Genomic DNA, 27,900 nt, shown 5'->3' on the forward strand with positions numbered 1-27,900 from the left:
TAACACCGGACAGCACGTGCTCAGGCCGTTCGGCCCACCTCACTCGTGCTGCCGACTGTGGATGGTCGTCCGGAGCCCTTCCACACCTGTCAAAAAGCATTTTAAACGGCTGTTGCAAGTGAGGATTTGATACAGCCGCAGTGTCCCATCTGCCGGCCGTTCCACCGCTATCGCCCCCTACCCCCCGCCGCTGCCTTTACCTAGCACCTCGGGGATTTTGCACCCGTGGTATTTCCGCCCTCGGTGTCCCCCGACAGGACTGCCCGCTTCCCGATGGGCGGGGATGTGCTAAGCCAGGAGTTGGGCTGTGCGCGACCCTCTCCCCTCCCCTCCCCTCCTTCGCTGTGCGGGCGGCCCGGGGCGGAGTCTGCCTGGTCACGTAACTCTGCGGCATCACAATCGCGTTATTAACCTGCGGCGGAGCGGGGGGGAAGCGCATTCAAGCGGCCCGGGACACGGAGCGGAGCAGCAGACTCGACCACGGGGAGCGGCGGCTGGTGAGGGGGTTGGAGACGCGCTTTTGGGGAGGAGGACGGGGGTGCGGAGCTGGGATGTGCGGCGCCGGGGATGCGGGTATTCGGCGGCAACACTTTCACTCACTGGGTCCCGGGCGGCTACTGGGTGAGTTCGGGCGATTCCTCTGCACCCGGACTCTCATCCTCCTGCAGTATCGCTCGGATCGCACACGGGAAATCCTGCGCAATGAGCACTCCGACTAGGAGACAAACCTGCGGAATTCTGCAAAATCGAAGCTTCCTCCACACCACACCGTCCCATCACACACTCCCGGGCTCAGACACGGAGTGAAACTCCCTCCACACCGTCCCATCACACACTCCCGGGGTCAGACACAGAGTGAAGCTCCCTCCACAGCGTCTCATCACACTCCTGGGACAGGACTGGTGGACACAGGATTATCTCAAATGCATTTGCACAAATATATTTTAATCCGAGAGCTCCGTACATGTTCTGATGAAGGATACGTAATTCGATGTTTGTTTAAATAATGGTTAGAGTGTAGGGTCCGCTGACTACCCCTGAGGAAAACGGCTCCGTGTCCCAAAGGAAAGCCCGCCGGCATTCTGTAGTGAGACGGTGTGTTTGGGGTCTCTGAGAGTCCGCATTGGTGAGGGGGCGATGTGACTGGGCTGGCGCCCTGCGCCCTGACCCCGGACCTGCGGAATGTTCAAATCCCAACTCGATACACGGCGACCCCAAATTCAATTAGATCGATTCACAATCGGGAATCTCGTGCGTTTCAGTTTTTAAAAAATCCTATTAGACTTAAGAGTAGAATTGGGTCATCGAATTTTGCTGCGCCATTCCGTCATGTCTGATTTATTAACCATCTCAACCCCATTCTCCTGCCTTCTTCCCATAACCTTTGACAGGGCTGTTTTGCGTTTCTCGGGGGAGGTTCGACCCCCGCCCTAACCCACCTAGAACCACTTGGACGTTTGTGCTGCCTTTACCCTCAGCTTCCACATTCTTCACGACCCCCTGCCCATCACTATCCATCCGTTCCCGGCAAGGCCAGGTTTTGTCGCTGGTGATGTCAGTTCGCAGACGTCCAGATACCGGGTGGCCTCCCTGACCTTGAGATCAGCCGCCGAGAAGGACACGCACGCCCGGGGTTAGCCCGCATACCGACACTCCGCACCACAAACTGCAGTCACCGCGGAGGGAGAGAGGGGCGAAAGGAAGGCCAGCTATAAACACAGGAGATTCTGCAGATGTTGGAAACCTGATGTACCACACGTAAAATACTGGAGGAACTCAGCAGGTCAGACAGCATCTCCAGAGAGGAATAAGCAGACGTTGCTTGGGGCTGAGACCTTTCATCATAGTTTTTATTCCTCTCCATGGATGCTGAGTTCCTCCAGCATTTTGTGAGGCTATTATAATTGTGGCTGAATGGCGCCGGTATCTGCGGAGTCGACCACTGCGCCAGCGAAGTGAGAGTGACCAGAAACAGACACCTTCGGGCTGACTGGCTGGCCCTGCGGCCGTGTCAGCCCCTCTGCTGTGCGAATGTTGCTGCTCTACTCCGTGCCTGCTTTGTCCGACTAGCAGCCTGGGCCACCCGGTCCCACCTCGCTCACCTTTCAGCGCGGCACTGCACGGTCATCCGCAGCGATCTCGGGTCCTGCGAAGCGCCGGTTGTGATCAGCTCCCACTGGAGAAAGAAACATAGAAAACCTACAGCTCAATACAGGCTCTTCGGCCAACAAAACTGTGCCTAACATGTACTTTAGAAATTACCTCGAGTTACCCGTAGCTCTCTATTTTTCCAATCCAGGAGACTGGTAAAAGACCCTATTGTATCCGCCTCCTCCGCGTTGCCGGCAGCCCATTCCACGCACTCACCACTCTCTGCGTAAAAGACTTACCCCTGACATCTCCTCTTTACCTACTCCTCAGCACCTTAAAACTGTGCCCTCTCATGTTAGTCATTTCAGCCCTAGGGAAAAGCCTCTGACTATCCACATGATCAATGTCTCTCATCATCTTATACACCTCTATCAGGTCGTCTCTCATCCTCCGTCGCTCCAACGAGAAAAGGCCGAGTTCACTCAACTTTTTCTCATAAGGCAAGCTCCCCAATCCAGGCAACATCCTTGTAAGTCTCCTCTGCACCCGTTCCACATCCTCCCTGTAGTGAGGCGACCAGAACTGAGCACAGTACTCGATGTCCTTCCGAGCGTGTCGCACCATTCTTGTCTGGCGCGTGGCGTGGTGTCAGGATTGGGCTCCTTTCGGATTAACCGGTCACGATATGAATGTTCCTGTCTCGACCCTTGATTTTATTTTAACGAGGCCGAGTGGCTAGCTCGACGCTCAACCCGGCACGGATGGAAAGCATGCTCGCCGGGTGGCCCGACTTGGATTCGACCAGGGTCCTATATAGCTGCAACATTACCTCTCGGCTCCTAAACTCAATCCCACGTTTACGGTTAATGAAGGCCAATCAGACAGCGTGGTAACAGGCCCTTCGGCCCAACTGATCCATACTGACCGTCTTTTCCCAGCGAGTTAGTTCCATCTGCCTGCATTGGGCTCATAGCCCCCCACACCACTCTTATCCATGTACTGATCTAGACGACTTAGTGCTAATGTGTCTGTGCCTGAACCACCATTCAAACTACACCCCCGTCACCCACCACTACCCCATGTGTGAAGAAGCTGCCGCTAATGTCCCTTTTCACATTGTAGTGGTTAGCGCGACGCTTTACAGCACCAGTGACTCTGGTTCAATTCCCGCCGATGTCTGTAAGGAGTTTGTACGTTCTCCCCGTGACTGCGTGGGTTTCTTCTGGTGCTCTGGTTTCCTCCCACAGTCCAGTAGGTCAATCAGTCATTGTAAGTTGTTCTGTGATTAGGGCACTGTGTACGTCCTCCCTCCTCCCAGGGGAAAAGACCTTGTGCACTGTCACCAGGTCTCCCTTCTGTCTCCTACTTTCCAGGGCATAAAGACCCAGCCCGCCAACCTCTCTGTAACTCAGTCCTCGTAAACCTTCTCAGAACTCTTTCCAGCTTAGTTATGTCTTTGCTGTAACTTAAGTAGTGTGCCCCAAATACTCCGGTGTCTTCTGCAACATAGAACATTGACAAGACAGGTCCTTCGGCCCACAATGTTGTGCTGACCTTTTAACCTACTCTAAGATCAATCTAAACTTTCTCTTACATAGCCCTCCATTATCTTTCACCCGTGTGCTATCACTCAAATGTCCCTCATGTATCTGCCTCCACACACCCACCACCCTCTGTGTAAAATCAAAACCTAACTCTGACACCTCTCCTGTACTTTCCAATAATCTTAATACCCCTGGTATTAGCCATTTCCACACAATGGGAAAAAGTCTCTGGCTGTCCTCTCTATCTGTGCCTTTTATCATCTGCACACTTCTATCAAGTCACCTCTCATCCTCCTTCACTCCAAAGAGAAAAGCCCTAGCTCACTCGACCTATTCTCATAAGACATGCTCTCTAAACCAGGCAGCAGCCTGGTAAATCTCCTCTGCATCCTCTTTAAAGCTTCCACATCCTTCCTATAATGAGGTGACCAGAACTGAACACAATATTCCAACTGCAACATAGTGCCCCAACTCCTGGCACCCTGACTGACAGCCATAACATCTTCAGAGACAAGAACAGGAAGGGAATGGGCGTTGTGTAGGCAGAAGAGATTAGTCAGTTGGCCGTTTGGTTACTAATGCATTTGGGCACAACACTGTGGGCCAAAGGGCTGTACTGTTCTAAGCTGATAATCCAGACTCCAGCGCAGTGGCTGGAGAGTGCGGCGGTACTGTATCAGAGAGGCTGATGTTACACCGTGAGCCCGGGTCTGGAAATCTTCCCACACTTCACCAACCCCTGATGCCTCGGAGAATGCCAACAATGCATCTGGTCACTATTACTGTCCCTTGCCCATCAAGTGTTTTGAAGAGTCTGTGGCAGCTGTGTAACGGAAAGCCTCTTTGTCTATCACACCATTCACCATTCTGTGCTGGATTTGCCAACGCTGACACATCATGTACTCAGTCTCAGGGCGGCCCCAGTTATCCCACTTCCCCCTGCCCCCCGGGGTTTCACGGCAGCCAGGAGTTCTGTCGCTGTAAGTGACCACAGGAGCTGGTTTTCCCTGACCACTGCCCATGGAAATCTGTGTCTGTTCATGATCGCAGACCATTCAGAAATCTGATGGCGAAGGGGAAGAAGCTGTTCTTGAAATGTTGAGTGTGTGCCTTCAGGCTCCTGTACCTCCTCCCTGATGGTAGGAATGAGAAGAGGACTTGTCCTGGGTAGGGAGTGTGGAGTGCCCTTAATGATGGATGACACCTTCCTGAAGTATTGGATCTCCCTCCCCACACGATTTCTAACTGGGACCTATATGTGAGTGTTGTACCTAGCCCTATTCCAGCCCCCACCCTGTCCCTGTCGACCCAGCAGCTAACACTGAGAATTGTCTGTAGCTGACTGTTGTTGAGGAGGAACTGCTGCCCTCTGTATCCTTGACAAATGCTGGTCCTGGCCAATCCATTATCCCTCTAACCCCATTCTCCTGCCTTCTCCCAATAACCTTTGATGCCCTGACTAATCAAGAACCTATCAAGCTCCGGTTTAAATCTACCTAATGACTTGACCTCCACAGCCGTCTGTGGTAATGAATTTCCACAGATTCACCACCCTCTGGCTTAAGAAATTCCTCTTCATTGCTGTTCTGAGACCAAGTCTTCTGGGTCCTAGACTCCCTCACTACTGGAGACGGGCTCTGCCCATTCATTCCATCTCATCAGGTCTGTAACCCTCCTGTCCTTGTTTGGCTACCATCAGATCTGACCACTCTACTATCTTCCCCAAGGTCTGCCTGTGCACTAGATCCCAAAGACTCCTTTACAAACCATTTACTCAATATTATACATCCTTTACCTTCTCTTGAACATTGCTTGTTTGCCAGTCTCCCTTCATCTGTTTTATCTGGGTTCTATTGTATTTCTTTATTTTTTTCTTGTGAATGCCTGCAAGTAAATGAATCTCAGGTTGTAGCTGGTGATCATATATACATACTTTGATAGTAAATTTACTTTCAACTGACAGCCAGTCACCCCTGCATTGATTGTCTGGAACTGGCTCCCACTCAGACGGGGGCTCAGTTCTAAGACGCTCCTCCTTGATTTTGGATGTCCCTCTGGTCCCGTTGGTGTCGAGCAGCATCTGTGTTGGGGAGTGAGGGGTGAAAGAATCTTCTGGGGTCGAACAGTGTGTTTAAGGGTGGGGGCAAGGAATCTGTGTTGTGTTGAACAGTGTCTGTGTTCCGGAGTGGGTGAGAAGTCTGTAGTGGGGGGAGCGAATCGTCAAAGTTTAGAGTCAAAACCTGCAATCCCTCATGTCTCAGTTATGCTTCAACTTGGGCTCCTATGCCTGAGAGTCTGAGATCGGGAGTACTCTGTTGACAAAGGAGATCTGTGAACCAGTAAATTAGTTTATTACTGTTAATTGTACCATGAAACAGTGAAAGGTTTGTGCTGAGCACTGTCTGTACAAATCAAAGTGCACTGAGGTAGAACAAGGTGTCTCGATAGAGGTGAACCATAAAAGGCATAGATTGAGTGGACAGCCAGAGACTCTCCCAGGTGGAAATCACCAAAAGGAGGGGGCAAAATTTAGAAGTAATTGTAGGAGGTTGTTGAGTTAGGTTTTGTTTACACAGAGAGTGGTGAGGGCGTAGAACACCCTGCCAGGGGTGGTGGTAGAGACAGATATATTAGGGGCATTTAAGAGACTCTTGGATGATAGAAGGCAGATGGGTGATAGAAAAATGGAGGGCTATGTGGGAGGGATGGATTAGATTGATCAGAGTACATTAAAGGCTTGGCACAACATTGTAGGCCGAAGGGCCTGTACTGTGCTGGACTCTAATGTAAAACATAGAAGGACTCTTGGCCTCATAATCTACTGTGCTGTGTTAAAGTCTTCAGCATATGTAAACAAAATTCTGTAAAGCAAAGATGCTTTCAAAAATAATCAAATTAAAAGTTTCTAAATATTTAAAAAAACAAACTTTAAATGACAGTAAACAATAAAAAACTAATTCAAATCAATATTTGGTGTGAGACCATAAGATATTGGAGCAGAATTAGGCCACTTGGCCCATCGAGTCTGCTCAGCCATTTCATCATGGCTAATCAGTTTCCCCCTCAGCCTCATTCTCCTATAAGACCATACAGAGTCTCCTATAAGACTGTAATAATGCTTGGTGTGACCACCTTTTGCCTTTAAAACTGCATCAGTTCTCCTAGGGATAGTGGAATGCAGTATTTATAAGAAAATCGGCTGGTAGGTTGTTCTAAGCATTTTGGAGAACTTGCTACAGTTCTGCAGACCTTAGCCATCTTGCTAGCTTCTGTCTGCCTAGGTAATCCCAGACAGGCTCAGTAACGTTGAGATCAGGGCTCCATGGAAGCCATACATCTGGAACCATATAAAAAATCTCGTGTGCCTCAGACTTCTGCACAGGACTGTACTCGTTATAATCCTGCGTTTTACTGTTTACCCGCACTGCACAGTAGCGTTCACACTTTATTACTGTTTTACCGTATCCCAGTCCAATGCACTGCGTAATGATGTGATCAATATGAACAGGTTGCAAGACAAGCGTTTCATGGTTCATGTGGCAATAATTCCAATTGCAAGAATACAAAATGCAGGGTTACGGTAACGAGGGAATTCCTACACCAGACACAAGGTGGTCAGAACTGGCCACCACAGCAAAAACGGTTAAAACGTCTGCCAGACCTAGAAAATGGAGGACAAGGAGGAGGTAATCCATTTGGGTACACTGGCGTCCGAGCCTCAGCCAAGCGGAGAGGGAAGGGGGCAGGGAGCTGCGTGCAGAGAGGCAGACTGCATCAGTATTCAGACCCCGGCTCATAAACAAGTCAGAGCTTGTGCAAGCATCAGAGTGGGCCTCCTATCTTTTGTCTCCAGAATACTTCTGGTTTATTCACCCTTTCCTTTCCCCTGCACAGGCTGAGTCTCCACAGAACCTCTTAAAGATGATCTTTGTCACATGTACATCAAAACACAGTGAAATGCCTCATTAGTGTCAACAACCAAACACAGTCCGCGGATGTGCTGGGGGCAGCCTACAAGTATCAGCAGGCTTTCCAACAACAGTAAATGAGAATGGTGGGGGGGGGGCAGAGGAAGCCAGAGCACCCGGAGAAAACCAACATGGTCACAGGGAGAATGTACAAACTCCTTACAGACAGCGGTGAGAATTGAATGGGATTGCCGGTGCCCTGAAGCTTTGTGCTGACTGCAGTCACTAATCCCGCTCCTTGGTTCTGACTCCTTCCCACTCCCTGGTGGATCTCTGAATGCATCAGGGATGTGTCTTTGATTTCCACTCTGACCTTCATTCCATCGGATACAGTCCATTCTCTTGTTTGTTGTAGATGCCCTCATTCATGTCCTGGCTCTATTTCCACTGTGGCAGACTCGCTATCTCTCTCCTGATCTGAATCTCCCCTGCCCCTCTCTCTGTCTGTCTTTGTCTCTGACTGAATCTCCCCTGCCCCTCTCTGTCTGTCTGTCTCTGACTGAATCTCCCCTGCCCCTCTCTCTGTCTGTCTGTCCCTGACTGAATCTCCCCTGCCCCTCTCTCTGTCTGTCCGTGTCTCTAACTGAATCTCCCCTGTCCCTCTCTCTGACTGAATCTCCCCTGCCCCTCTCTCTGCTTGTCTAAGTCTTGTGACCCCATAGATATTTATAGATCTGCACTGTCAGAGTTAAGCAGAACCCTTGTTATTTAAAATCCTTACCATCCGTTCCAAATCCTTATTTGTCCTTGCCGTTCCCATTGCTGTAATCTCCACTGCTCTCCATCTCCCTCTTCTGTGTTCTCACAGTTCTGGCATCTGGACACTTTCCAGCTTTCCTCACTTTGCCACTGGTGATTCAAATCTCTGCTGTCTCCTCCCTGGAGCTCCGTTTCCACTCTTATAGATACTGAAGACCTCATTGAGGTTTTAAAGATTATGAGAGGCACAGATAGAGTGGACAGACAGTATCCTTTTCTCAGGGTTGAAATGTCTAATACCCGAGGCCATGCATTCTAAGGTGAGGGGGGGTAACTTCAAAGGTAATGTGAGGGGGAAGTTTTTTTACACAGGTTGATGGTAGAGGCATATACATTGGGAATATTTAGATAGGCACATGAATGTGAGGCAAATGGAAGGATAAGGACATTGTATAGGCAGAAGAGTTTAGTTAGCCATTGGATCACTGTTCCTGTGCTGTACTGTTCTATATTCTCTGAAACCTACGACTGACAGCCCTTCTCTGGGTGTGATAATGTTCCCGTCAGTACAGAATCAGAATCAGGTTTATTTTCACCGACATATGTCATGAACTTTGTTGTTTTGCGGCAGCAGTGCAGTGTAATTCATAATAATCACTATAAGTTACAATAACAGAACATTTGACAGTACAGGCCCTTCAGCCCACAATGCTGTGCCAACATTCTAACCTACTCCAAGATCAATCTAACCTTTCCCTCCCACAGAGCCTCCATTTTTCTGAGTCTCTTAAAGTATCTGGCACTACCACCACCGCTGGCAATGTGTTCCCCTCACCCACCACTCTCCGTGTAAAGAACCTACCTCTGACATCCACTCCACCCCGTACCTCCCTCCAGTCACCATAAAATTATGCCATTTCCACCCTGGGAAAAAATCTCTGTCCACTTAATCTTTGCCTCTTATCATCTTGTACACCTCTATCAAATCACTCTCATCCTCCTTCACTCCACAGAGCAAATATAAAGAAAAATAGAAAAAATAAACAAACAGCAAAATAGTGATGTGGTGTTTATGTGCCATTCAGAAATCTGATGGCGGGGGAAGCTGTTCCTAAGTCACTGAGTTTGCGTTTTACAAATTGGTCAGTGAGTTTGCGATTTACCCTGATGCGTGATGCAGTGCTGAGAGGGCTGATCATACCTGCACTGAACAATTGGGAGGGGAAACAGTATTTTGGCTTTTTGTGTTGCAAGAGGATTATTGCACAACTTCATGAAATGAACAGGTAAATTCGTTTACTACTGTCACATTTACTGAGCTACAGAGAAAAACTTTGTTTGCATGCCATCCAATACAGATCAATGCATTACACAGTGCAATGAGGGCATACAGGGAAACCAGTAACAATGCAGAATAAAGTGTTACAGTTACTGAGAAATTGTCTGCCTGCAGGTTCAAGGTCTTAACGAGGTAGATTGTGAGGTCAATCACACCAGTTAAAATTTAATTGTCACTCAACCATACACATGAATACAGCCAAACAAAACAGCATCAGTCTGGAGCCAAGGTGCAAATCACAGAACCAGCAGTCGCGCACAGCACAAGGCACATATAGCACATATACAATAGCAAGTAAACATATAGTATAGTACACACAAAATATATATATATATCCCAATTGCCTGAGAGACATGTTCTGTAAATTGAAGGTTTATGGGTGTTATTGGCAAGAACAAACAGCTAGTGGTAGGCAGACAAATATGCAATCCAGCTTGCCATTCCACCAAGCAAACAGCGGAGGGCAGCACCAACAAGAGGGGCTAATCCCCAGCCTAGCATGGACACCGCTGCTGGCATCTGTTCTCCTGGACTGCTGCAACAGGCAAGCCTATGGCTTGAGGCCACAGCTGCACTGCAACCAAGGCCACACAGCTCCCCTGCCGCCCGTCTCTCCAATAAACAAGGGAAGTGGACCTGCACCATTTTACACTGCCAATTTCCAACAGGGTCTTGCAATAGCAAGAGAAATGACCAAGACAATCACTCACTGTTGGATTGTGCACTGCCTTCACACAATTCTGAAGCCTCACTGTAGCAGGTAGGAACAAGATTTGCACCAAGTCCAGCTCCTTTGCCAAGGAGCAGCTCGCTGATGGGGTAAACCTGTAGTCCCTGAAGTTGTTCATGTCCAGCAGTGCTGCCATCTTGCTTCAGACTAGGGAACTGTTCAATAGTTTTATAATATCTGTCCTTGAGCCTGGTGGGACGTGCTTTCAGGCTTTTGGATCTTCTGCCCGATGGGAGAGGGGAGAAAGAATATCCAGTGTGGGAGATTTGTTTGATTATGCCAGCTGCTTTAGCAAAGTAGTGGGAAGTGTGGACAGAGGTGTGAAATGTTGTCCACAGGCCAGGCCTCCCTCTCCGAGGAAGTGTTTACTTGTTAGAGGGCATAGACTGAATTGGTGGGACTGTCCTATGAGTAGGGTTATGCAGAATGCACCCTCTGGTACTCTCTAGCGTTTAACAGAATGAGAGAGGATGTCATTGAAATGTACAAAATTCTTACAATGTTCCTTTGGCTAGCATGGCTCAAACCAGAGATCACCGCCTCAGTAACTGGCCACGTAGGACTGATGTTCCTTTACAAGATGGGTGGCCCCAGCTTTTATCAATACCCCTCAGAGATTGTCTGCCTAGTGTCAGTGGTCACATAACCAGGACTCGTGATATGTACCAGCTGCTCATACAACCATCACCTGTTCCCGTGGTTTCACGTGACCCTGATCTGGGGTGTGGGGGGCTAAGCCCTGTTGTTGCTTGGGGTGGAAAGTGCAGGGGATTTAATTTTGAGACCACTAGAATATAAAAGCAAGGATGTAATGCTGAGGATTTGTCTTGGAGTATTGTGAGCAATTTGGGACCCCTACCTAAGAAAAAATGTGCTGACGTTGAAGAAGATCCAGAGGAGGTCACAAGAAGAATTCTGGGAATGCAAGAGTTAATGTATGAGGAGCGGATGATGGCTCTGGACCTGTACTTGCCAGAGTTTAGAAGCATGGCAGGGGGAATCCACTGATATCTATGGAATATTGAAAGGTTCAGATAAGAGTGGATATGGGGAGAATGTTTCCTATAGTGAGGGATCAGAGGGCAGAGCCTCAGAATACAGGGATGTCTCGTCAGAACGGAGATGAGGAGGAATTTCTTTAGCCAGAGAGTGGTGAATCTATGGAATTCATTTCCACAGACGGTTGTGGAGGACAACTCATTGGGTATATTTAAAGCAGAAGTTGATAGGTTCTTGATTAGTCAGTATGTCAAAGGTTATGGGGAGAATGGGGGTTGAGAGGGACAATAAATCAGACTCGATGGTCTGAATGCTCCTATGTCTGAGGGTTTTATAGCTCTGTTTCTGAATCACCAACGTAGTACTAACCTGCAAATTTTGCACTCTCTTGCAGCTTTGGGCACGGACCGTTTGAAGATGACGCACCAATTTCCAGCGCTTTCTCCTGAGCAGAAGAAGGAATTAAATGATATTGCCCTGCAGATTGTGTCACCCGGAAAGGGCATCTTGGCTGCCGATGAATCTGTGGGTTAGTCTACACTGTCATGTTCTCTCCAGCATGTGTGGTATTGGTGATGGGCAGAGGGATGTCGTCGAAGTGACTATTGTGTGTAACTGTGTGTGTGTGTATATGTCCAGAAACCTGAGAAAACCGGACAGGTTTATTATGTCTGACAAACGGCATGAAATTTATTGTTTTGTGGCAGCAGCACAGCACAAGACCTAAAAAAGTTACAATAAGAAGATAAAAAAGATAAACAGTGAAAACAGGGAGCAAAATAGTGAGGCTGTGTTCGGGGGTTCAATGTCCATTCAGAAATCGATGGCGGAGGGGAAGAAGCTGTTCCTGAATCGATGAGTGTGTGCCTTCAGTCCCCTGTACCCCCTCCCTGATGGTAACAATGAGAAGAGGGTTTGTCCTGGGTGATGGGGGTCCTTCATGATGCATTCTGCCTTCTGAAGATGTCCTTGCTCTGTCACTCTCCAATGAACAGTCTGCTAGTTTTAATTTTGACCTGAGACCTTCTCTTCCATTGCACAGGGAGCATGGCCAAGCGCCTGACCCAAATCGGTGTGGAGAATACAGAGGAAAATCGCCGTTTCTACCGGCAGATCCTGATGACGGCTGATGACCGGATCAAGAACTATATCGGGGGCGTTATCTTCTTCCACGAGACTCTGTACCAGAGCACTGATGACGGGACGCCCTTCATTAACGTCATTAAAGAGAAGAACATTCTGGCAGGGATCAAGGTACATGGCTCAGGCCTCTTCTTGGGCAACTCATGGCATCACGCCAATGTGGTGGTGGTTCCCAGGACACGATTACAGCCCAGGGCATACCGGAGTTTCAGAATTCAAATCTGGTTCCTCTGTAAGGAGTTTGTATGTCTCCCCGTGACTGCATGGGTTTCCTCCGGCTGCTCCAATTTCTTCCCACATTCCAAAGACATACGGCTTAGTAGGGTAACTGTCATTGTAAATTGTCCTGTGATTGGGCTAGGGTTTAATAGGTGAGTTGGTGGGGCTGGAAACGCCTGGTCTGCACTGTCTCTCTAAATGAATTAAGTAAATAACGGTGACACTGATTGTTGCCTCCCCGAGAAGTAGGACTGAGATGAGATGAAATGAATTCCTAACCACTGAGCACCATAGACAGAACATAAAGAGATTTTTAAAGATTAGCTTCATTTGTCAAATGTACATTCAAGTACATTGTTTGTATCAAATCGGTGAGGATTGTGCTGGGCAGCTGGCAAGTGTTGCCATGCTTCTGGTGCCAACACAGGAGGGGTATGGTGTCTGGTCTGGGCACAGGTCAATGGGACTAGGCAGATTAATGGATCAGCACAGACTAGATGGGCCGATAGGCCTGATCTTTCCTGTAGTGTTATGTCTCTCTGACTCTGACTCTGTAGCTTGCCCACAACTTACTAACCCACACATTTCTGGGATGTGCGAGGAAACCAGAGCAGCCGGAGGAAGCCCAGCACAACCCGAGGATGTGCTGGCGTTAGGCCGCAAATCTCACCAAGTGTTTCAGCGCCAGCAGAGGAACTCAGCATGCTGCCCCAAAGCTTGCGACCATGACCCGCTGACCTGCTGCCTGGTCCAGTGTGACAGCCTGAGACCCTGGGTCATTCCCCCTGACCCGCTGACCTGTCGTCTGGTCCAGTGTGACCCGTACCCAGACCACAGCCCTCCATACCCATTCCATCCATGTGCCTATCCAAACTTTGCTTAAGTAGTTGTGCAGAGTGTGGAAAGCTGCTGAGAGTTACAATGGGACATTGATAGGATGTAGAGCTGGGCAGATGAGATGTGGCAGATGGAGTAAAAGCCAGAAGAGTGTGAAGTGATTCACTTTGGAAGGTCGAACTTGAAGGCAGAGTACAGGGTTTATGGCAGGATTGTTAGCAGTGTGGAGAAACAGAGGGATTTAGGAGTCCACATCCATAGATCCCTCAAAGTTGCAGAACAAGTTGATAGGCTGGTTAAAAAGGCATATGGTGTGTTGGCCTTCATTAGTTGGGTGATCAAATTCAAGAGCCGTGGGGTAATGTTGTAGTTCTATAAAACCCTGGTTAGACCACATGGAGTATTGGTTCAGTTCTGGTCACCTCATTATTGGTAGGATGTGGAAGATTTACCAGGATGCTGCCTGGATTAGAGAGCATGTCGTATGAGGACAGGTTGAGTGAGCTCGGGCTTTTCCCTTTGGAGTGAAGGAGGATGAGAGGTGTACAGGATGATAAAAGGTATTGATTGAGTGGACAGTGGGAGACTTTTTCCCAGGGTGGAGATGGCTAATAGGAAGGAGGGACATAATTTTAAGGTGATTGGAAGAAAGTATAGGGGGGATGTCAGAGGTAGGATTTTTTACAGAGAGAGTGGTGGTGTGTGGTGGTAGAGGTAAATACATTAGGGACATTTAAGAGACTTTTAGATATTAAAATGGATGATAGAAAAATGAAGGCTATATGAGAGGGAAGGGTTGGATTGGTCTTGGTGGGTACATTGTGGGCCAAAGGGCCTGTACTGTGCTGTTCTGTGTTCCGAATGTTACAATTGACAGCATGTCTACCAATTCCACTGTCAGCTCATTCCACACTCTCACACCCTCCCCTTAAATATTTCACCTTTCACCCTTAACCCATGACCTCTGGTTGTAGTCTTGCACAACCTCAGTGGAAAAAGCCTGCTTGCACTTACCCTATCCATACCCCTCATACATAATGTTGTACACCTCTATCAAATCTCCTGTCATTCTCCTACGCTCCAGGGAATGAAGCCCTAACCTGTTCAGTCTTTCCCTATAACTCAGGTCCTCAAGACCCACCAACATCCTTGTAACTTTTCTCTGTACTCTTTCAATCTTATTGATATCTTTCCTGTAGGCAGGTGACCAGAGCGGCACACAATACTCCAAATTAGGCCTCATTAACATCTATACAATATCAACATAACATCCCAACTCCTGGACTCTGCCAACATGCCAAAAGCTTTCACAAACATGAGAAGTTTTGCAGATGTTGGAAATCCAAAGCAATGCACATAAAATGCTGGAGGAACTCAGCAGGCCAGGCAGCATCAATGGAAAAGACTGCAGTCGACGTTTCATGCCGAGACCTTTCAGCAGGACTGTCAGAGTCCTGGCGAAGGATTCGGCTCAAAACGTCGACTGTTCACTCTCTTCCATCGATGCTGCCTAGCCTGCTGAGTTCCCCCAGCATTTTGTGTGTGATGCCAAAGCTTTATTTAAGACCCTATCTACTTGTAATGCTACTTTCAAGGAATGATGGCTATGTACTCCCAGATCCCTCTGTTCTATGACACTCCTCCCGCCCACTGTGTAAGGTCTTCAGATTCTTACATTAAAATTTTCTCTGTGATAAGGAATGATTCTTTGAGAGTGATGTGAGTTTAATTTTTTTCCTGTGAACATTGCACACCAATTATAAATGTCAATCAACACACATCAAAGTTGCTGGTGAACGCAGCAGGCCAGGCAGCATCTGTAGGAAGAGGTGCAGTCGACGTGTCAGGCTGAGGTTTGCGTATAAATGTCAATGTTGTATTTCTAATCCAAGGGTTCTTGGACTAAACTGTCGTGTATTTCCAGGTTGATAAAGGCGTTGTCACCTTGTCTGGAACCAACGGCGAGACCACCACCCAAGGTAGACGATCTGCTGCTCGGGGAGTGTGGAACATCTGTGTGGTGTGGTGGGAGATGGGTGTTTCAGGGGTGGGGGGAGTGTTACAACTTTCTATGGATTCCTCTCTCCTGCCTGCCACTGTGATTCCCCATCTTGCTATTTTGGTGTCCCCTCATTTCTCCCTTTCTCTGCAGCTTAAAACATTTTGGGATCTGGGAATGGATCTGTATTCCTTGAAAGTGCGTCAAAGCTAGATAGGGTTGTAAAGGGAGTTTTTGGCACGTTGGCCTTCATAGCTCAAAGTATTGAGTGCAGGAGATGAGATGTTATGTTGAGGTTGTATAAGACACTGGTGAGGCCTAATTTGGAGTATTGTGTGTAGTTCTGGTCACCTACCTACAAGAAAGATGTCAATAAGGTTGAAAGAGTTCAGAGATGTTACCAGGTCTGCAGGACCTGAGTTACAGGGAAAGGTTGAATAGGTGGTCTTTATTCTTTGGAGCATAGAAGGTTAAGGGGGGGACTTGATAGAGGTATTTAAAATTATGAGGGGTGCTTTTGCAGCTTGTTGATTGAGCCGCATATGGAGTGGAAGTGGCACAGGGCAGGCAGCCTCGGCGGCCCAGGTACGACAGACCTATCGAGAGGACAACACCCAACCTAAGAGTGACTACTCCACCATTGAGCCTGGAGATTTAGTCCTGATTAAGAACTGGGATGGTAAGAAGTTGGAACCGACGTGGAAAGGACCGTACAAGGTGCTACTGACAAAACCTACTGCAGTGAAGGTGGAAGGGCAGCTCCAGTGGAAACATCGAACGGACTGTAAACACGTTACTGGCGGAACTGATAAGGACTGAAAAATGTATTGGTTAATGATGATTTTAATGACCCTAAGGGGACCTGCCCCTGTTTCGGGAGGCCCCCAGGTTAACACTTTTCTGTCCCTCTGCTATACCTACGCTAAGCAAGTAGAACAGGGAGCATGTTGGGTATGTTTTGTATTATGTTGTAGAAGTGACAGTCTGTTCTGAAAAGTTATCATGTAATGATAAAAAGGAGGGAATGATAAAGTTTAAGGGAATTGGGGGATTCTCAGATTCCTGTGAATAATGGGTTAAGTACCCACTATGCGTATTTTGTGAGTGACTGCAGCGTGTTTGAATAATGTCTCACAGCTGCTGCTTTGGAGCAAGATAAGGGTTAAAGTTCACACAGATCCACATAAGAGATCTGATTTTTCGCACCTTTTGGATTCGACAAAAGGCAGTACCTGAAGGAAATTAGACAAGACATTCCTTTTTTAATTAAAGCATAAATTTGGTGGATGTTCTTATCTTCGTAATTAAGTTTTGGCTCCAACAAACTAGATAGGACATTCCTTTTTTTAATTAAAGTGGCTGGAGTGTCTATCAGACAGATTGTTCTTTTGTATCAATAGTTCATTGACTTGGCTGGAATGTTTATCAAACTGATTGTTCTTTTTGCATTGGTGGCCTTATAAATTGTAATAATTCTGGAAGTTGAACAGTGAGTGAACTCGTTGAATCGCCGGAGGGATGAAAATGCTTCTCCCCTGATGACGGGATCAAGTTCACTCGCTGGCTGAGCTCAAAGAAATAAACTGGTGAAAAGATAAGTAAAAAAATAAAATAAAATTATGAGGGGGATAGATAGAGTTGACATGGATAGGCTTTTTCCATTGAGAGTAGGGGAGATTTAAACAAGAGGACATGAGTTGAGAGTTAAAGGACAAACGTTTAGGGGTAACACGAGGGGGAACTTCTTTACTCAGAGAGTGGTAGCTGTGTGGAACGAGCTTCCAGTAGAAGTGGTAGAGGCAGGTTCGATTCTGTCATTTAAAAAAAAAAAAAAAAAAAAAAAATTGGATAGGTATATGGACAGGAAAGGAATGGAGGGTTATGGGCTGAGTGCAGGTAGATGGGACTAGGTGAGAGTAAGCGTTCGGCATGGACTAGAAGGGCCGAGGTGGCCTGTTTCCGTGTTGCAATTGGTGTATGATTATATTTGTATGGTTAGGACTTTATTCCTTAGAGCACAGGAAAATGAAGGAAGATTTGATATAGGTTTACAAAATTATGCAAGCAAGCTTTTTTTCACTAAGTTTGGGTGAGACTCGAATTAGAGGTCATAGTTTAATGGTGAAAGGTGAAATGTTCAAGGGGAACTTGAGGGGGAACATCTTCACTCAGAGGGTGGTGAGAGTGTGGAATAAGCTGCCAGCGGAAGTGGTGTATGCGGGTTCAGCTGTAACATTTCAGAGATGTTTGGATAAATCCATTGATAAGAGGGGTACGGAGGGCTGTGGTGTAGGTGTGGGTTGATGGGAATAGGCCAGAATAACTGTTTGGCATGGACTAGATGGGCCAAGGGTCTTGTTTCTCTGATTTTGAACTGAAGTCAGGTCATTGAATGAAACGTGAGCTGCCTTGCGCTCTCCATCAGGCCTCTTCAGCTTTAAAATAATTCATCCAATCATCTCAAGATGCTTTTGTGGGATCCTGATGTTTCAACAGTAACTGTGATCTACAAGTTCACTGCTAGGACATCAGGGTTAACTCCTCTGCTCTTTTAATGTTTTTATAACTACCTGAGGGAGCAGAGGGCACCCTGGTGCAATACCCCATCCCACAGATCCCTGTACGACACTGTTTGTGCCTGGGTTATCTGCTCAGACCCCTGGGGTAGGGCTTGACCAAAACTTACTGAAAGATCGGAAACACAGGAGATTCTGCAGACGCTGGACATGCAGAGCAATGCACACAAAGTGCTGGAGGAACTCAGCAGGTCAAGCAGCATCTATGGAAAGGAATAAGGAGTCGATGTTTCAGGATGAGATTCTTTGTGAGGAGCAAAGAAGAAGCAGGAATAAGAAGGTGGGGGTGGGAGTGGAGGGGAAGGGGTGCAAGCTGGCAGCTGATAGGTTTCAAGGTACAATTTAATGTCAGAGAAATGTATACAATATACATCCTGAAATGCTTTTTCTTCACAACCATCCACGAAAATAGAGGAGTGCTCCACAGATGAATGACAGTTAAATGTTAGAACCCCAAAGCCCCCCCAGCTCCCCCTCCCATGCATAAGCAGCAGCAAAGCAACGAACCCCTCCCCCTCCAGAAAAAAGCATCGGCACCCCCCACCGAGCACTCACTCTTGCAGCAAAGCATCAGTAAAGACACAGACTTGCAGTACCCCAAAGACTACTCGTTCACCCGGTAATTCGACATACCACAGGCTCTCTCTCTCTCTCCCTCATAAGGGAAAAAGAGGTGTCTCTGTGTCACAGCGAGAGGTGAGACCAGGGGAGGGGGAAGATGGGTGAGTGGGGTAGGGCGTGGAGTGAGAAGCTGGGAGGTGATAAGTGGAAGATGTAAAGGCTGAAGAAGGAATCTGATAGGAGAGGAGAGTGGACAGTGGGAGAAAGGGAAGGAGCAGGGGCACCAGAGGGAGGTGGTGGGCAGGCGAGGAGAAGAGAAGGGGTTGTAGGACCAGAATGAGGAATGGAAAAAAGATAGAATGGGGAGGTGGGGGGAAAGTTACTGCAAGTTTGAGAAATCAAAGTTCATGCCATCAGGTTGGAGACTACCCAGACTGAATATGAGGTGTTGTTCCTCCAACCTGAGTTTGGCCTCGTCATGTTGCAGTACAGGAGGCCATGGACCGACATGTCGGAATGCGAATGGGGAATCAAATTGAAGTGGCCATCAGGAAATCCTGCTTTCCATGGTAGATGAAGCAAAATTGCTTGACAATGCTGTCCCCCAATCTACATCGGGTCTCACCAATGTGAGCACTGGGTACAGTAGCTGACGCCAGCAGACTCTCACAGGTGAAGTGTTGCCTTACCTGGTGGTACTGTTTGGGCTTTGAATGGAGGTGAGGAAGGTGGTGAATGGGCAGATGTTGCACTTCCTCTGCTTGCAGGGATAAGTGCCAGGAGAGAGATCAGTGGGAAGGGAAGAGTGGACAACGAGGTCACGGAGGGAGCAATCCCTGTGGAGAGTGGAGGAGGGGAGGAAAGATGTACTTGGTAGTATGATCCTGTTGGAGATGGCAGAGGTTGGGGAGAATGATGTAGAGGGTCTTGGGGTGATAGGTAAGGACAAGGGGAACTCCATCCCTGTTATGATGTGTGGGGAAAAAGTCAATGCAGATGAGGGTAGCATCAATGGTGAAGGAAGAGAAACCCCATTCTTTGAAAAAGAAGGATATCTCAGATGTTCGAGAATGGAAAGCCTAATCCTGAGAATAGATGTGGTGGAAATGGAGGAACTGAGAGAAGGGAATAGCAGTTTTCAAGTGATGGTGGGAAAAGGTATAGTGAAGATAGCTGTGAGAGTCAAAAGGCTTATAAAGGATATCAGTAGACAGTTTTTCTCCATAGATGGAGACAGAGATCGAGAAAGGGGAGGGAGGTAACAGAAATGCACCGAATCCCAGTGGATCAATATCCCTCTAGAAATATATATGTATTCAGCAGATAAGAAAAAAAACTGGTCAAGCAAACTAAAAACCCTTCCTTAAAAAATACAATAATGGTTAGGCATGATGCTCTTGCGTATTTGGGAGAGACATCACAGTTATCCCAGTTTACTCCTATCTTTGGTAATGATAGCTTCTGGCCCGGCAGAGCAGACCCTGGTTTTGAAACTTGGTCGACCCAAGGCATAGCTAAGGTGTCTGATCTTTATAATGGCAATACATTTATGTCACCTGAAGAACTCAAGGCCACATATGGAATTCCAACAAAACACTTTTTTAAGTACCTTCAGTTGCAAAGTTTTATTATGTCCAGGCAAGGTTACAGTTTGAAGCTCTCTCCTTTATCTGCCCTAGAAGACATCACTCTGAAACTATCTGAAGCTAGGGGACATGTGTCTGTATTATACAATTTGTTTGCAAGTAAATGCAAAGAGTCATCAAACAACATACTACAAGCATGGAGAACTGATTTGCATGAGAATCTGTCAGAAGAAGAGTGGTCAGAAGCTTATTCCTTAGTTCAAACCCAATCAGTGAACACTCATTCTAAATTACTACAAGTGGATAACCAGACAGTACATTACTGCAGTCAGGTTGCATCACTTTAACCCCAACACTCCAGACACGCATTAAATGTAATCATCAAAAGGGGTCTCTGTTCCATTGTATGTGGGAGTGCCCCCAGATAATCTGCTTCTGGAAGAAGGTGCTGGATTTGATTAGTCAGATTATTGGATAAAACATGCCCCTTGATCCTAAATTACGTATTCTGAATATTTATCCAAAGGACTTTGTACCTCCAAAAATGTAAGGTCTCTGCTTAAGATTTGTTTTTTGGAAGCCAAACGCTGCATAGCCTATTCATGGAAGAAACCAGCAACCAGTGGCCTCTCACAAAGGCTGAAAGGAATGACTTCTTATCTTGCTCCAGGAAAGATAAGCTACATCACAAAAAACAAACTTGGCAAATTTCAGGAAATTTGGGACATTTTCTACAAGTTTCTGGAGAACAATATTCAGGATATGAACTGAATTGACTGCTTTTTTCAATGGCGAGGTGTTTCCTTTTTTTGTGTGTGTTTTCTTTTGATTTCTTATGTATTTTATTTTTTCTTTAACTTTGTACTTTCAAACCTATGGATGATCTAATGTGTTTTCTTTTCATTCTGTAAAAGCAATGAAGAGATGTTTAAAAAAAGAAATACACCAAATGAATTTAAGGGCAGGGTGGAATCTGGAGGCAAAGTTGATGAAATTGAGCTCAGCACTGGGGCATGAGGCAGTGCCAATGCAGTCATCAGTGCAGAGCAGGAAGAGTTGGGGAGTGTTACCAGTGTAGTGATGAAGATGAAACTCAGCCAACGTGGCTAGTGTGTATTTTGGCAAATTCCCATTGCATGATTTATTGTTAATTGCTTCGGAATTACTGAATATGGACCTTCCCACTGAACGAATTGAACTGTGAGCAAATGGTAATAGTCACTGTTTAAACATAGTCATCCAAATTGCTTTCAGCCAAAACTAATTTTTAGTTTGACCTATCATGTCTTGCATTACAAAATGAAAACAATTATTTGTTAGCGATGGAAGATTTGCATTTATATTTTTGTTTTTGGGGAGAAGCGTTTTGAGTCTGACACACTGGTGTCTTTGCATCTTGAAGGTTTGGATGGATTAGCGGAGCGTTGTGCTCAGTACAAGAAGGACGGTGCAGACTTTGCAAAGTGGCGCTGTGTACTGAAAATCAGTGCAACAACCCCATCTGCCCTCGCCATCATGGAGAACGCAAACGTCTTGGCCCGCTACGCCAGCATCTGCCAGCAGGTAACATGGAAACATTTCAATGATGCTTTCTCCTGAGTGCTATTGAGGCTGGAGTTCCCATCACTATGTCTTCTAATCACTCTTTCTTCCTTCCCCCCCCCCCCCACCACCCACACCACACACACATTCCTCCCCCAGTGATGGACAGTGTAGATTCCCTATGGGTGGTCACCCTCAGTGAAGGGCAGTGTACATTCCCCCAATATTGGAAACACCCTCTCCATAACCACGCTATCTAGGCCTTTCAATATTCAACAAGTTTCGATGAGATCCCCCTCTTCTAAACTCCTGTACAGGCCCAGATCCTGAGAGTTAACCCTTTCAATCCCAGGATCATTCTTGTGAACCTCCTCTGGATCCTCTCCAATGCTAGCACATCCTTCCTTAGATAACTGGATTAGGACATGGGGTGTGTGTGTGAAAGGGGGGGGGGGGTGGGAACTATTGGTGGTTAGAGTTGGTCACATTGTCCTGGATTTCTGATGTGGCTCAGTGCTCTAATGAAAAGTTAGCTGTCAAAACCAGTTCAGTTTAGTGATGTCCCATTGAGCTGCAGATAGGTAAAGAATGACAGGGAAAGCTCAAACCAAAAACAGATCCTGAATGGTAATTTCCAGAATCCCCTTACCTCTGTCCATTGTGTGTTCCAGAATGGAATCGTTCCTATTGTGGAGCCGGAGATCTTGCCTGACGGTGATCACGACCTGAAACGATGTCAGTATGTCACAGAGAAGGTGGGTTTGTGTACACGCAGCACTGATCAGAACAGTGTCACTGCTTTTGGAATCTGCCCAAATGGACTCATAACACGAGCACACAACTAACGCTATTTAAATACCATTCGCTCTAAGCACAGTGTAGTGTTTAACGGCCACATAGCTGATGCTATTTCAGAACATGTCAGCAACATTCTCCTGTCCCAATTAAGCAGCATTGCGTCCCAAATAAACAAAAGGAATTTGGGCCATTTTCTTGATTCATTTTCATTAACAGTTGTCCCAAATAAGTGGCTGCCCCATTTAACCAATGACCCAATTAACCAGAATACATTGTGTGTGTGTATATATATATACATACACACACACACACACACACACACACACACACAAATATGTAGATATATAGCGGAAGAATCTGTTTCTGAATCGCCGTGTCTCTTCAGACTCCTATACCTCCTCCGTAATGAAAGATAGAAACACAGAAAACCTACAGGACAATACAGGCCCTTTGGCCCACAAAGCTGTGCCGAACATGTCCTTACCTGAGAAATTACCTAGGGTTACTCATAGCCCTCTATTTTTCTGAGCTCCATGTACCTATCCAGGAGCCTCTTAAAAGACCCTATCGTATCCGCCTCCGCCACCATCACTGGCAGCCATTCCATGCACTCACCACTCTCTGCATTTTTAAAAAAAAAACTTATCCGACATTTCCTCTGTACCTACTTCCAAGCACCTTAAAACTGTGCCCTCTTGTGTTAGCCATTTTAGCCCTGGGAAAAAGCCTCTGACTGTCCACATGATCAACGCCTCTCATCATCTTATACACCTCTATCAGGTCACCTCTCATCCTCCGTCACTCCAAGGAGAAAAGGCCGAGTTCACTCAACCTGCTTTCATAAGACATGCTCCCCAATCCAGGCAACATCCTTGTAAATCTCCTCTGCACACTTTCTATGGCTTCCACATCCTTCCTGTAGTGAGGTGACCAGAATTAAGCACAGTACCCCAAGTGGGGTCTGACCAGGGTCCTATATAGATGTAACATTACCTCTCGGCTCTTAAACTCAATCCCACAATTGATGAAGGCCAATACACCGTATGCCTTCTTAACCACAGAGTCAACCTGCGCAAAGATGCTACCAAAATGAACCACCTCACAATTATCTAGGTTGAACTCCATCTGCCACTTCTCAGCCCAGTTTTGCATCCTATCAATGTCTCACTGTAACTTCTGACAGCCCTCCACACCATCCACAACACCCCCAACCTTTGTATCATCAGCAAATTTACTAACCTATCCCTCCAGGTAATTTATAAAAATCACAAAGAGTAGGGGTCCCAGAACAGATCCCTGAGGCACACCACTGGTCACCAACCTCCATGCAGAATATGACCCGTTTACAACTGCTCTTTGCCTTCTGTGGGCAAGCCAGTTCTGGATTCACAAAGCAATGTCCCCTTGGATTCCATGCCTCCTTACTTTCTCAATAGCCTTGCATGGGGTACCTTATCAAATGCCTTGCTGAAATGAGAAGAGGCATGTCCTGGGTGATGGGGGCCCTTCATAGTAGACGCCATCTTTTTGAGGCATCGCCTTTTGAAGATGTCCTGAATGTTGGGGAGACTGGTACCTATGATGGAGCTGGCTGAGTTTACAACTTTCTGCAGTTCTTTCTGATCATGTGCAGGGGCCCCTCCGCACCAGACTGTGATGCAAACTGGGATAAGAGGTAGAAACTGATGAAAGCAGGGTGTTACAGGAAACAAAAGTAGTCAGTGAGTGAATCTAATAACAGATTTGTTGACATCAGTCTGCTGTAACCCATTTGCTGGACATGCCTACAAAAGGATGGTACAACTCCGTATAACATACTTCGAAGGTTTATTGTGCACCTTTGCTCCATCTGCCAAAAACAAGATTTCCCAGTGGTCAGCCGTTTTAATTCTAATCCCCATTCCCATTCCATCACATGGGTTCATGGCCTCCTCTACTGCTACAACGAGGCCACCCTGAGGCTGGAGGAACACCACCTCATATTCCACCTGGGTAGCCTCCAAACTGAAGGCATGAATATCAATTTCTCTAACATCCGGTAACTCCTCCCTCCCCTTCTCTCTTCTTCAATTCCTCCTCTTATCCTCACCTGCCTATCACCCCCTCCTTCCCTTTTCCCATGATAACTCTCCTGTCCCATCAGATTTCTTCTTCAGCCCCGTACCATTCCCATCTATCACCTCCCAGTTTCTTACTTCATCCCCCATCCCCAAACCACCTGGCTTCACTCATCGCCTTCCAACATGTCCTTTCCCTCCCCATACCTTCTTATTCTGGCTTTGTCCCTCTTCAATGCAGACGGTGGCGCTTTAGTGAAAATGGCTCTACGGACTGCAACGGGCTAGCAATGAGGCGTTAAACCGAATATGACTGGAGTCCTGCTCTGGTGTTTGATATTCTATGTGCTGTTCGCTCGCTCTTTGTCATTGGCACACTTGGTTCTTTTTCATGCATTGGGTGTTTGATGTTTGCTTTGAACGGGTTCCATGGTGTCTCATTGTTTCGTGGCTGCCTGTGGGAGGACAAGTCTCAGAGTTGTATTCTGTATACGTACTTTGATAATCAATGTACTTTGAATCTTTAAATAGTGAGAAGGGAATCTTTCTGTGAGCTGAGCTGTAATTCAAATACAAAGTGTGGCCTTTGCGTTTTAGGTGTTGGGTGCTGTCTACAAAGCACTGAGTGACCATCATATTTACCTGGAAGGTACTTTGCTGAAACCCAACATGGTAACTCCTGGACATTTGTGCCCTACCAAGTACAGCCCTGAGGAGATTGCCACCGCCACGGTTACTGCACTGAGACGCACTGTTCCACCTGCCGTTCCAGGTACGTGGACCCCCAGTCACCTGGAGTATGACAGGCATTTGCCACTGAGCTAACTAATATCAGCATGGAAGCATAGCGGCTAATGTACCAGAAATTGCGGACTTGGGTTTGGTTCTTGCCACTGTCTGTAAGGAGTTTTCTCGTGACTGGGCGGGTTTCCTCCCACATTCCAAACACATACAGGTTAGGGTTAGTAAGTTGTGGCCATGCTATGTTGCTAGCAGAAGCATGGTGACACTTGTGGGCTACCCCCCTACATCCCCACTGATTTGATTTGATGCAGGCAACACTTTTCATTGTATGCTTCGATGTGCGTTTGACAAATAAAATTCATCTCTTTAAAGTCTTAAGTGGGTGCAGATTGTTTATGATGTTATGAGTGGACTTGGTGTATAAAATTATACTCCACTGTTTAGCAATTATCCAAGAAGCTTGGAAAATAGTCTTTGTAGATCTCACTGTGCCCAAGAGCTATGGTAATACCTACATCAAGTCCTACATCTTCACAGAGCAAATTGATCAGAAAACATTCTTTTTTTCCTATTTCTTTCCGTGTACCATATCACTTGGCAGGAGTTACCATGATGAGGCTAATAAGAGGAGGGTGGAAGTGCAGGTCACACCTCATTCTACACACTCGCATTGTCTGTTTTCTCCCAGGAATCACATTCCTATCTGGAGGCCAGAGTGAGGAGGAGGCGACCATCAATCTCAACGCGATCAATAAATGCCCACTGCCGAAACCATGGGCTCTGACCTTCTCATATGGCCGAGCTTTGCAGGCCTCAGCACTGAACACTTGGCGTGGAGAGAAGGAGAATATGCAGGCAGCACAGAATGAGTTCATGAAGCGAGCTGAGGTCAGTGTTTTCGGAGAATGATTTCTACCTATGCACTGCGGCCGTGGACCAGGGATCATACTGGGAACCTATGGTCTGTGCCAAACAAAACACAGTTATACAGCTTAGAAACAGGCCCTTTGGCCCATATAACCTATGCAAAATTGTTATCTGGCCTAGTCCTATCGAGCTGCACCCAGACATAGCCCTCCATATCCCTCCCGTCCATGTACCTATCCAAACTTTTCTTAAATTGTTGTGGATAGCATAGAAAGTAGTTGAGAGTTCAGCAGGACATTGATAGGATGCAGAGCTGGGTTGGACAAGTGGCAGAAAGAGTTCAGTCCAAAAAAGTATGAAGTGATTCACTTTGGAAAGCCAAATTCTCTTAAGTGTTGCAATCAAATATGTATTCACCACTCCTGCTGGCAGCTCGTTCTACACTCAGGTTCCCCTTAAATATTTCACCTTTCACCCATGACCTCTAGTTCTAGTCTTGCCCAACCTCAATGGGGGAAAAACTGCTTGCATTTACCCTATTTGTACACCTCATAATTTGATACACCTCTTTCAAATCTCCCCTCATTCTCCTATACGCCAGGAAATAAGGTCCTAACCTATTCAGCTTTTCCCTGTAATTCAGGTCCTCAAGTTGCAGCAACATTCTCGTAAATTTTCTCTGTACTCTTTCAATCTAATTGATACTTTTCCTATAGACAGGTGACCAAAACTGTACACAATACTCCAAATTAACATAACAACATCCATTTCCTGTACTCAATTCTCTGAATTATAAATACCAATGTTCCAAAATCTCTCTTTATGACCCTGTCTACCTGTGGTGCCACTTTCAAGGAGTTATGGATCGATATTCTCAGATCCCTTGCACATTCCTCAGTGTCCTACCGTTCATTATATAAGTCCTACTCTGGTCTGGCCTCTCAGAGTGTACATCTCACACTTACCTGCATTAAATTCCAGCTGCCATTTTTCAACCCATTTTCCCAGCTGGTCCAACGAAGCTGCAAGCTTTGATGGTCTTCCTCACTGTCCACTGTGCCCCCAGTTTTGGTGTCACATGTAGTATGTTGGTGGAACACAGATTTTATGGGTGGGTGAGATAGGGACTCCGCCCTTGATCACTATCCACCCTGAGCACCACCATGGACATGGACTTGCAATCCAATCTGCTTCAGTTTGATACTTTACTGACTCTATGAAGAACTATTTAGCTTACTGGCACTCGGATCTGCAAGAACAGAAAGCTGAACTTGCACTGTGATCTTCACACAGCAAAATGCCATGATGAGGCCACTCTCAGGTTGGAGGAGCATTGCCTCATATTCTGTCTGGTTGCCTCCAATCTGATGGCATGAATATTGTTATTAGAAAATAGAACAAAGAAATCTACAACACATTACAGGCCCTTCGGCCCACAATGCTGTGCCGTCCATGTAACCTACTCCATAAACTGCCTAGAATTACCCTACCATATAGCCCTCTCTTTTTCTAAGCTCCATGTACCTATTTAAGAGGCTCTTAAAAGACTCTATTGTATCAGCTTCCACTACCACTGCTGGCAGTACATGTTATTTCTAACA

At 46.6% G+C, this 27,900-nt stretch overlaps 1 protein-coding gene across 1 annotated transcript in view; it reads left to right on the plus strand.

The window, feature by feature from the left end:
* Positions 1 to 402: 402 nt before the first annotated feature.
* LOC140187570 (fructose-bisphosphate aldolase C-like) overlaps positions 403 to 27,900 on the plus strand; it is a 29,439-nt gene continuing 1,941 nt past the window's right edge. Inside the window, exons 1-8 of the mRNA XM_072242987.1 lie at positions 403 to 497; positions 11,765 to 11,899; positions 12,413 to 12,624; positions 15,494 to 15,548; positions 21,694 to 21,854; positions 22,505 to 22,588; positions 25,286 to 25,460; positions 26,121 to 26,320. Coding sequence (XP_072099088.1) covers positions 11,788 to 11,899; positions 12,413 to 12,624; positions 15,494 to 15,548; positions 21,694 to 21,854; positions 22,505 to 22,588; positions 25,286 to 25,460; positions 26,121 to 26,320 — 999 coding nt within the window. The 5' untranslated portion in view covers positions 403 to 497; positions 11,765 to 11,787. The remainder of the gene's footprint in view (positions 498 to 11,764; positions 11,900 to 12,412; positions 12,625 to 15,493; positions 15,549 to 21,693; positions 21,855 to 22,504; positions 22,589 to 25,285; positions 25,461 to 26,120; positions 26,321 to 27,900) is intronic.

This window comes from Mobula birostris, chromosome 25, assembly GCF_030028105.1.
Source record: "Mobula birostris isolate sMobBir1 chromosome 25, sMobBir1.hap1, whole genome shotgun sequence".
NCBI classification, from domain to species: domain Eukaryota; kingdom Metazoa; phylum Chordata; class Chondrichthyes; order Myliobatiformes; family Myliobatidae; genus Mobula; species Mobula birostris.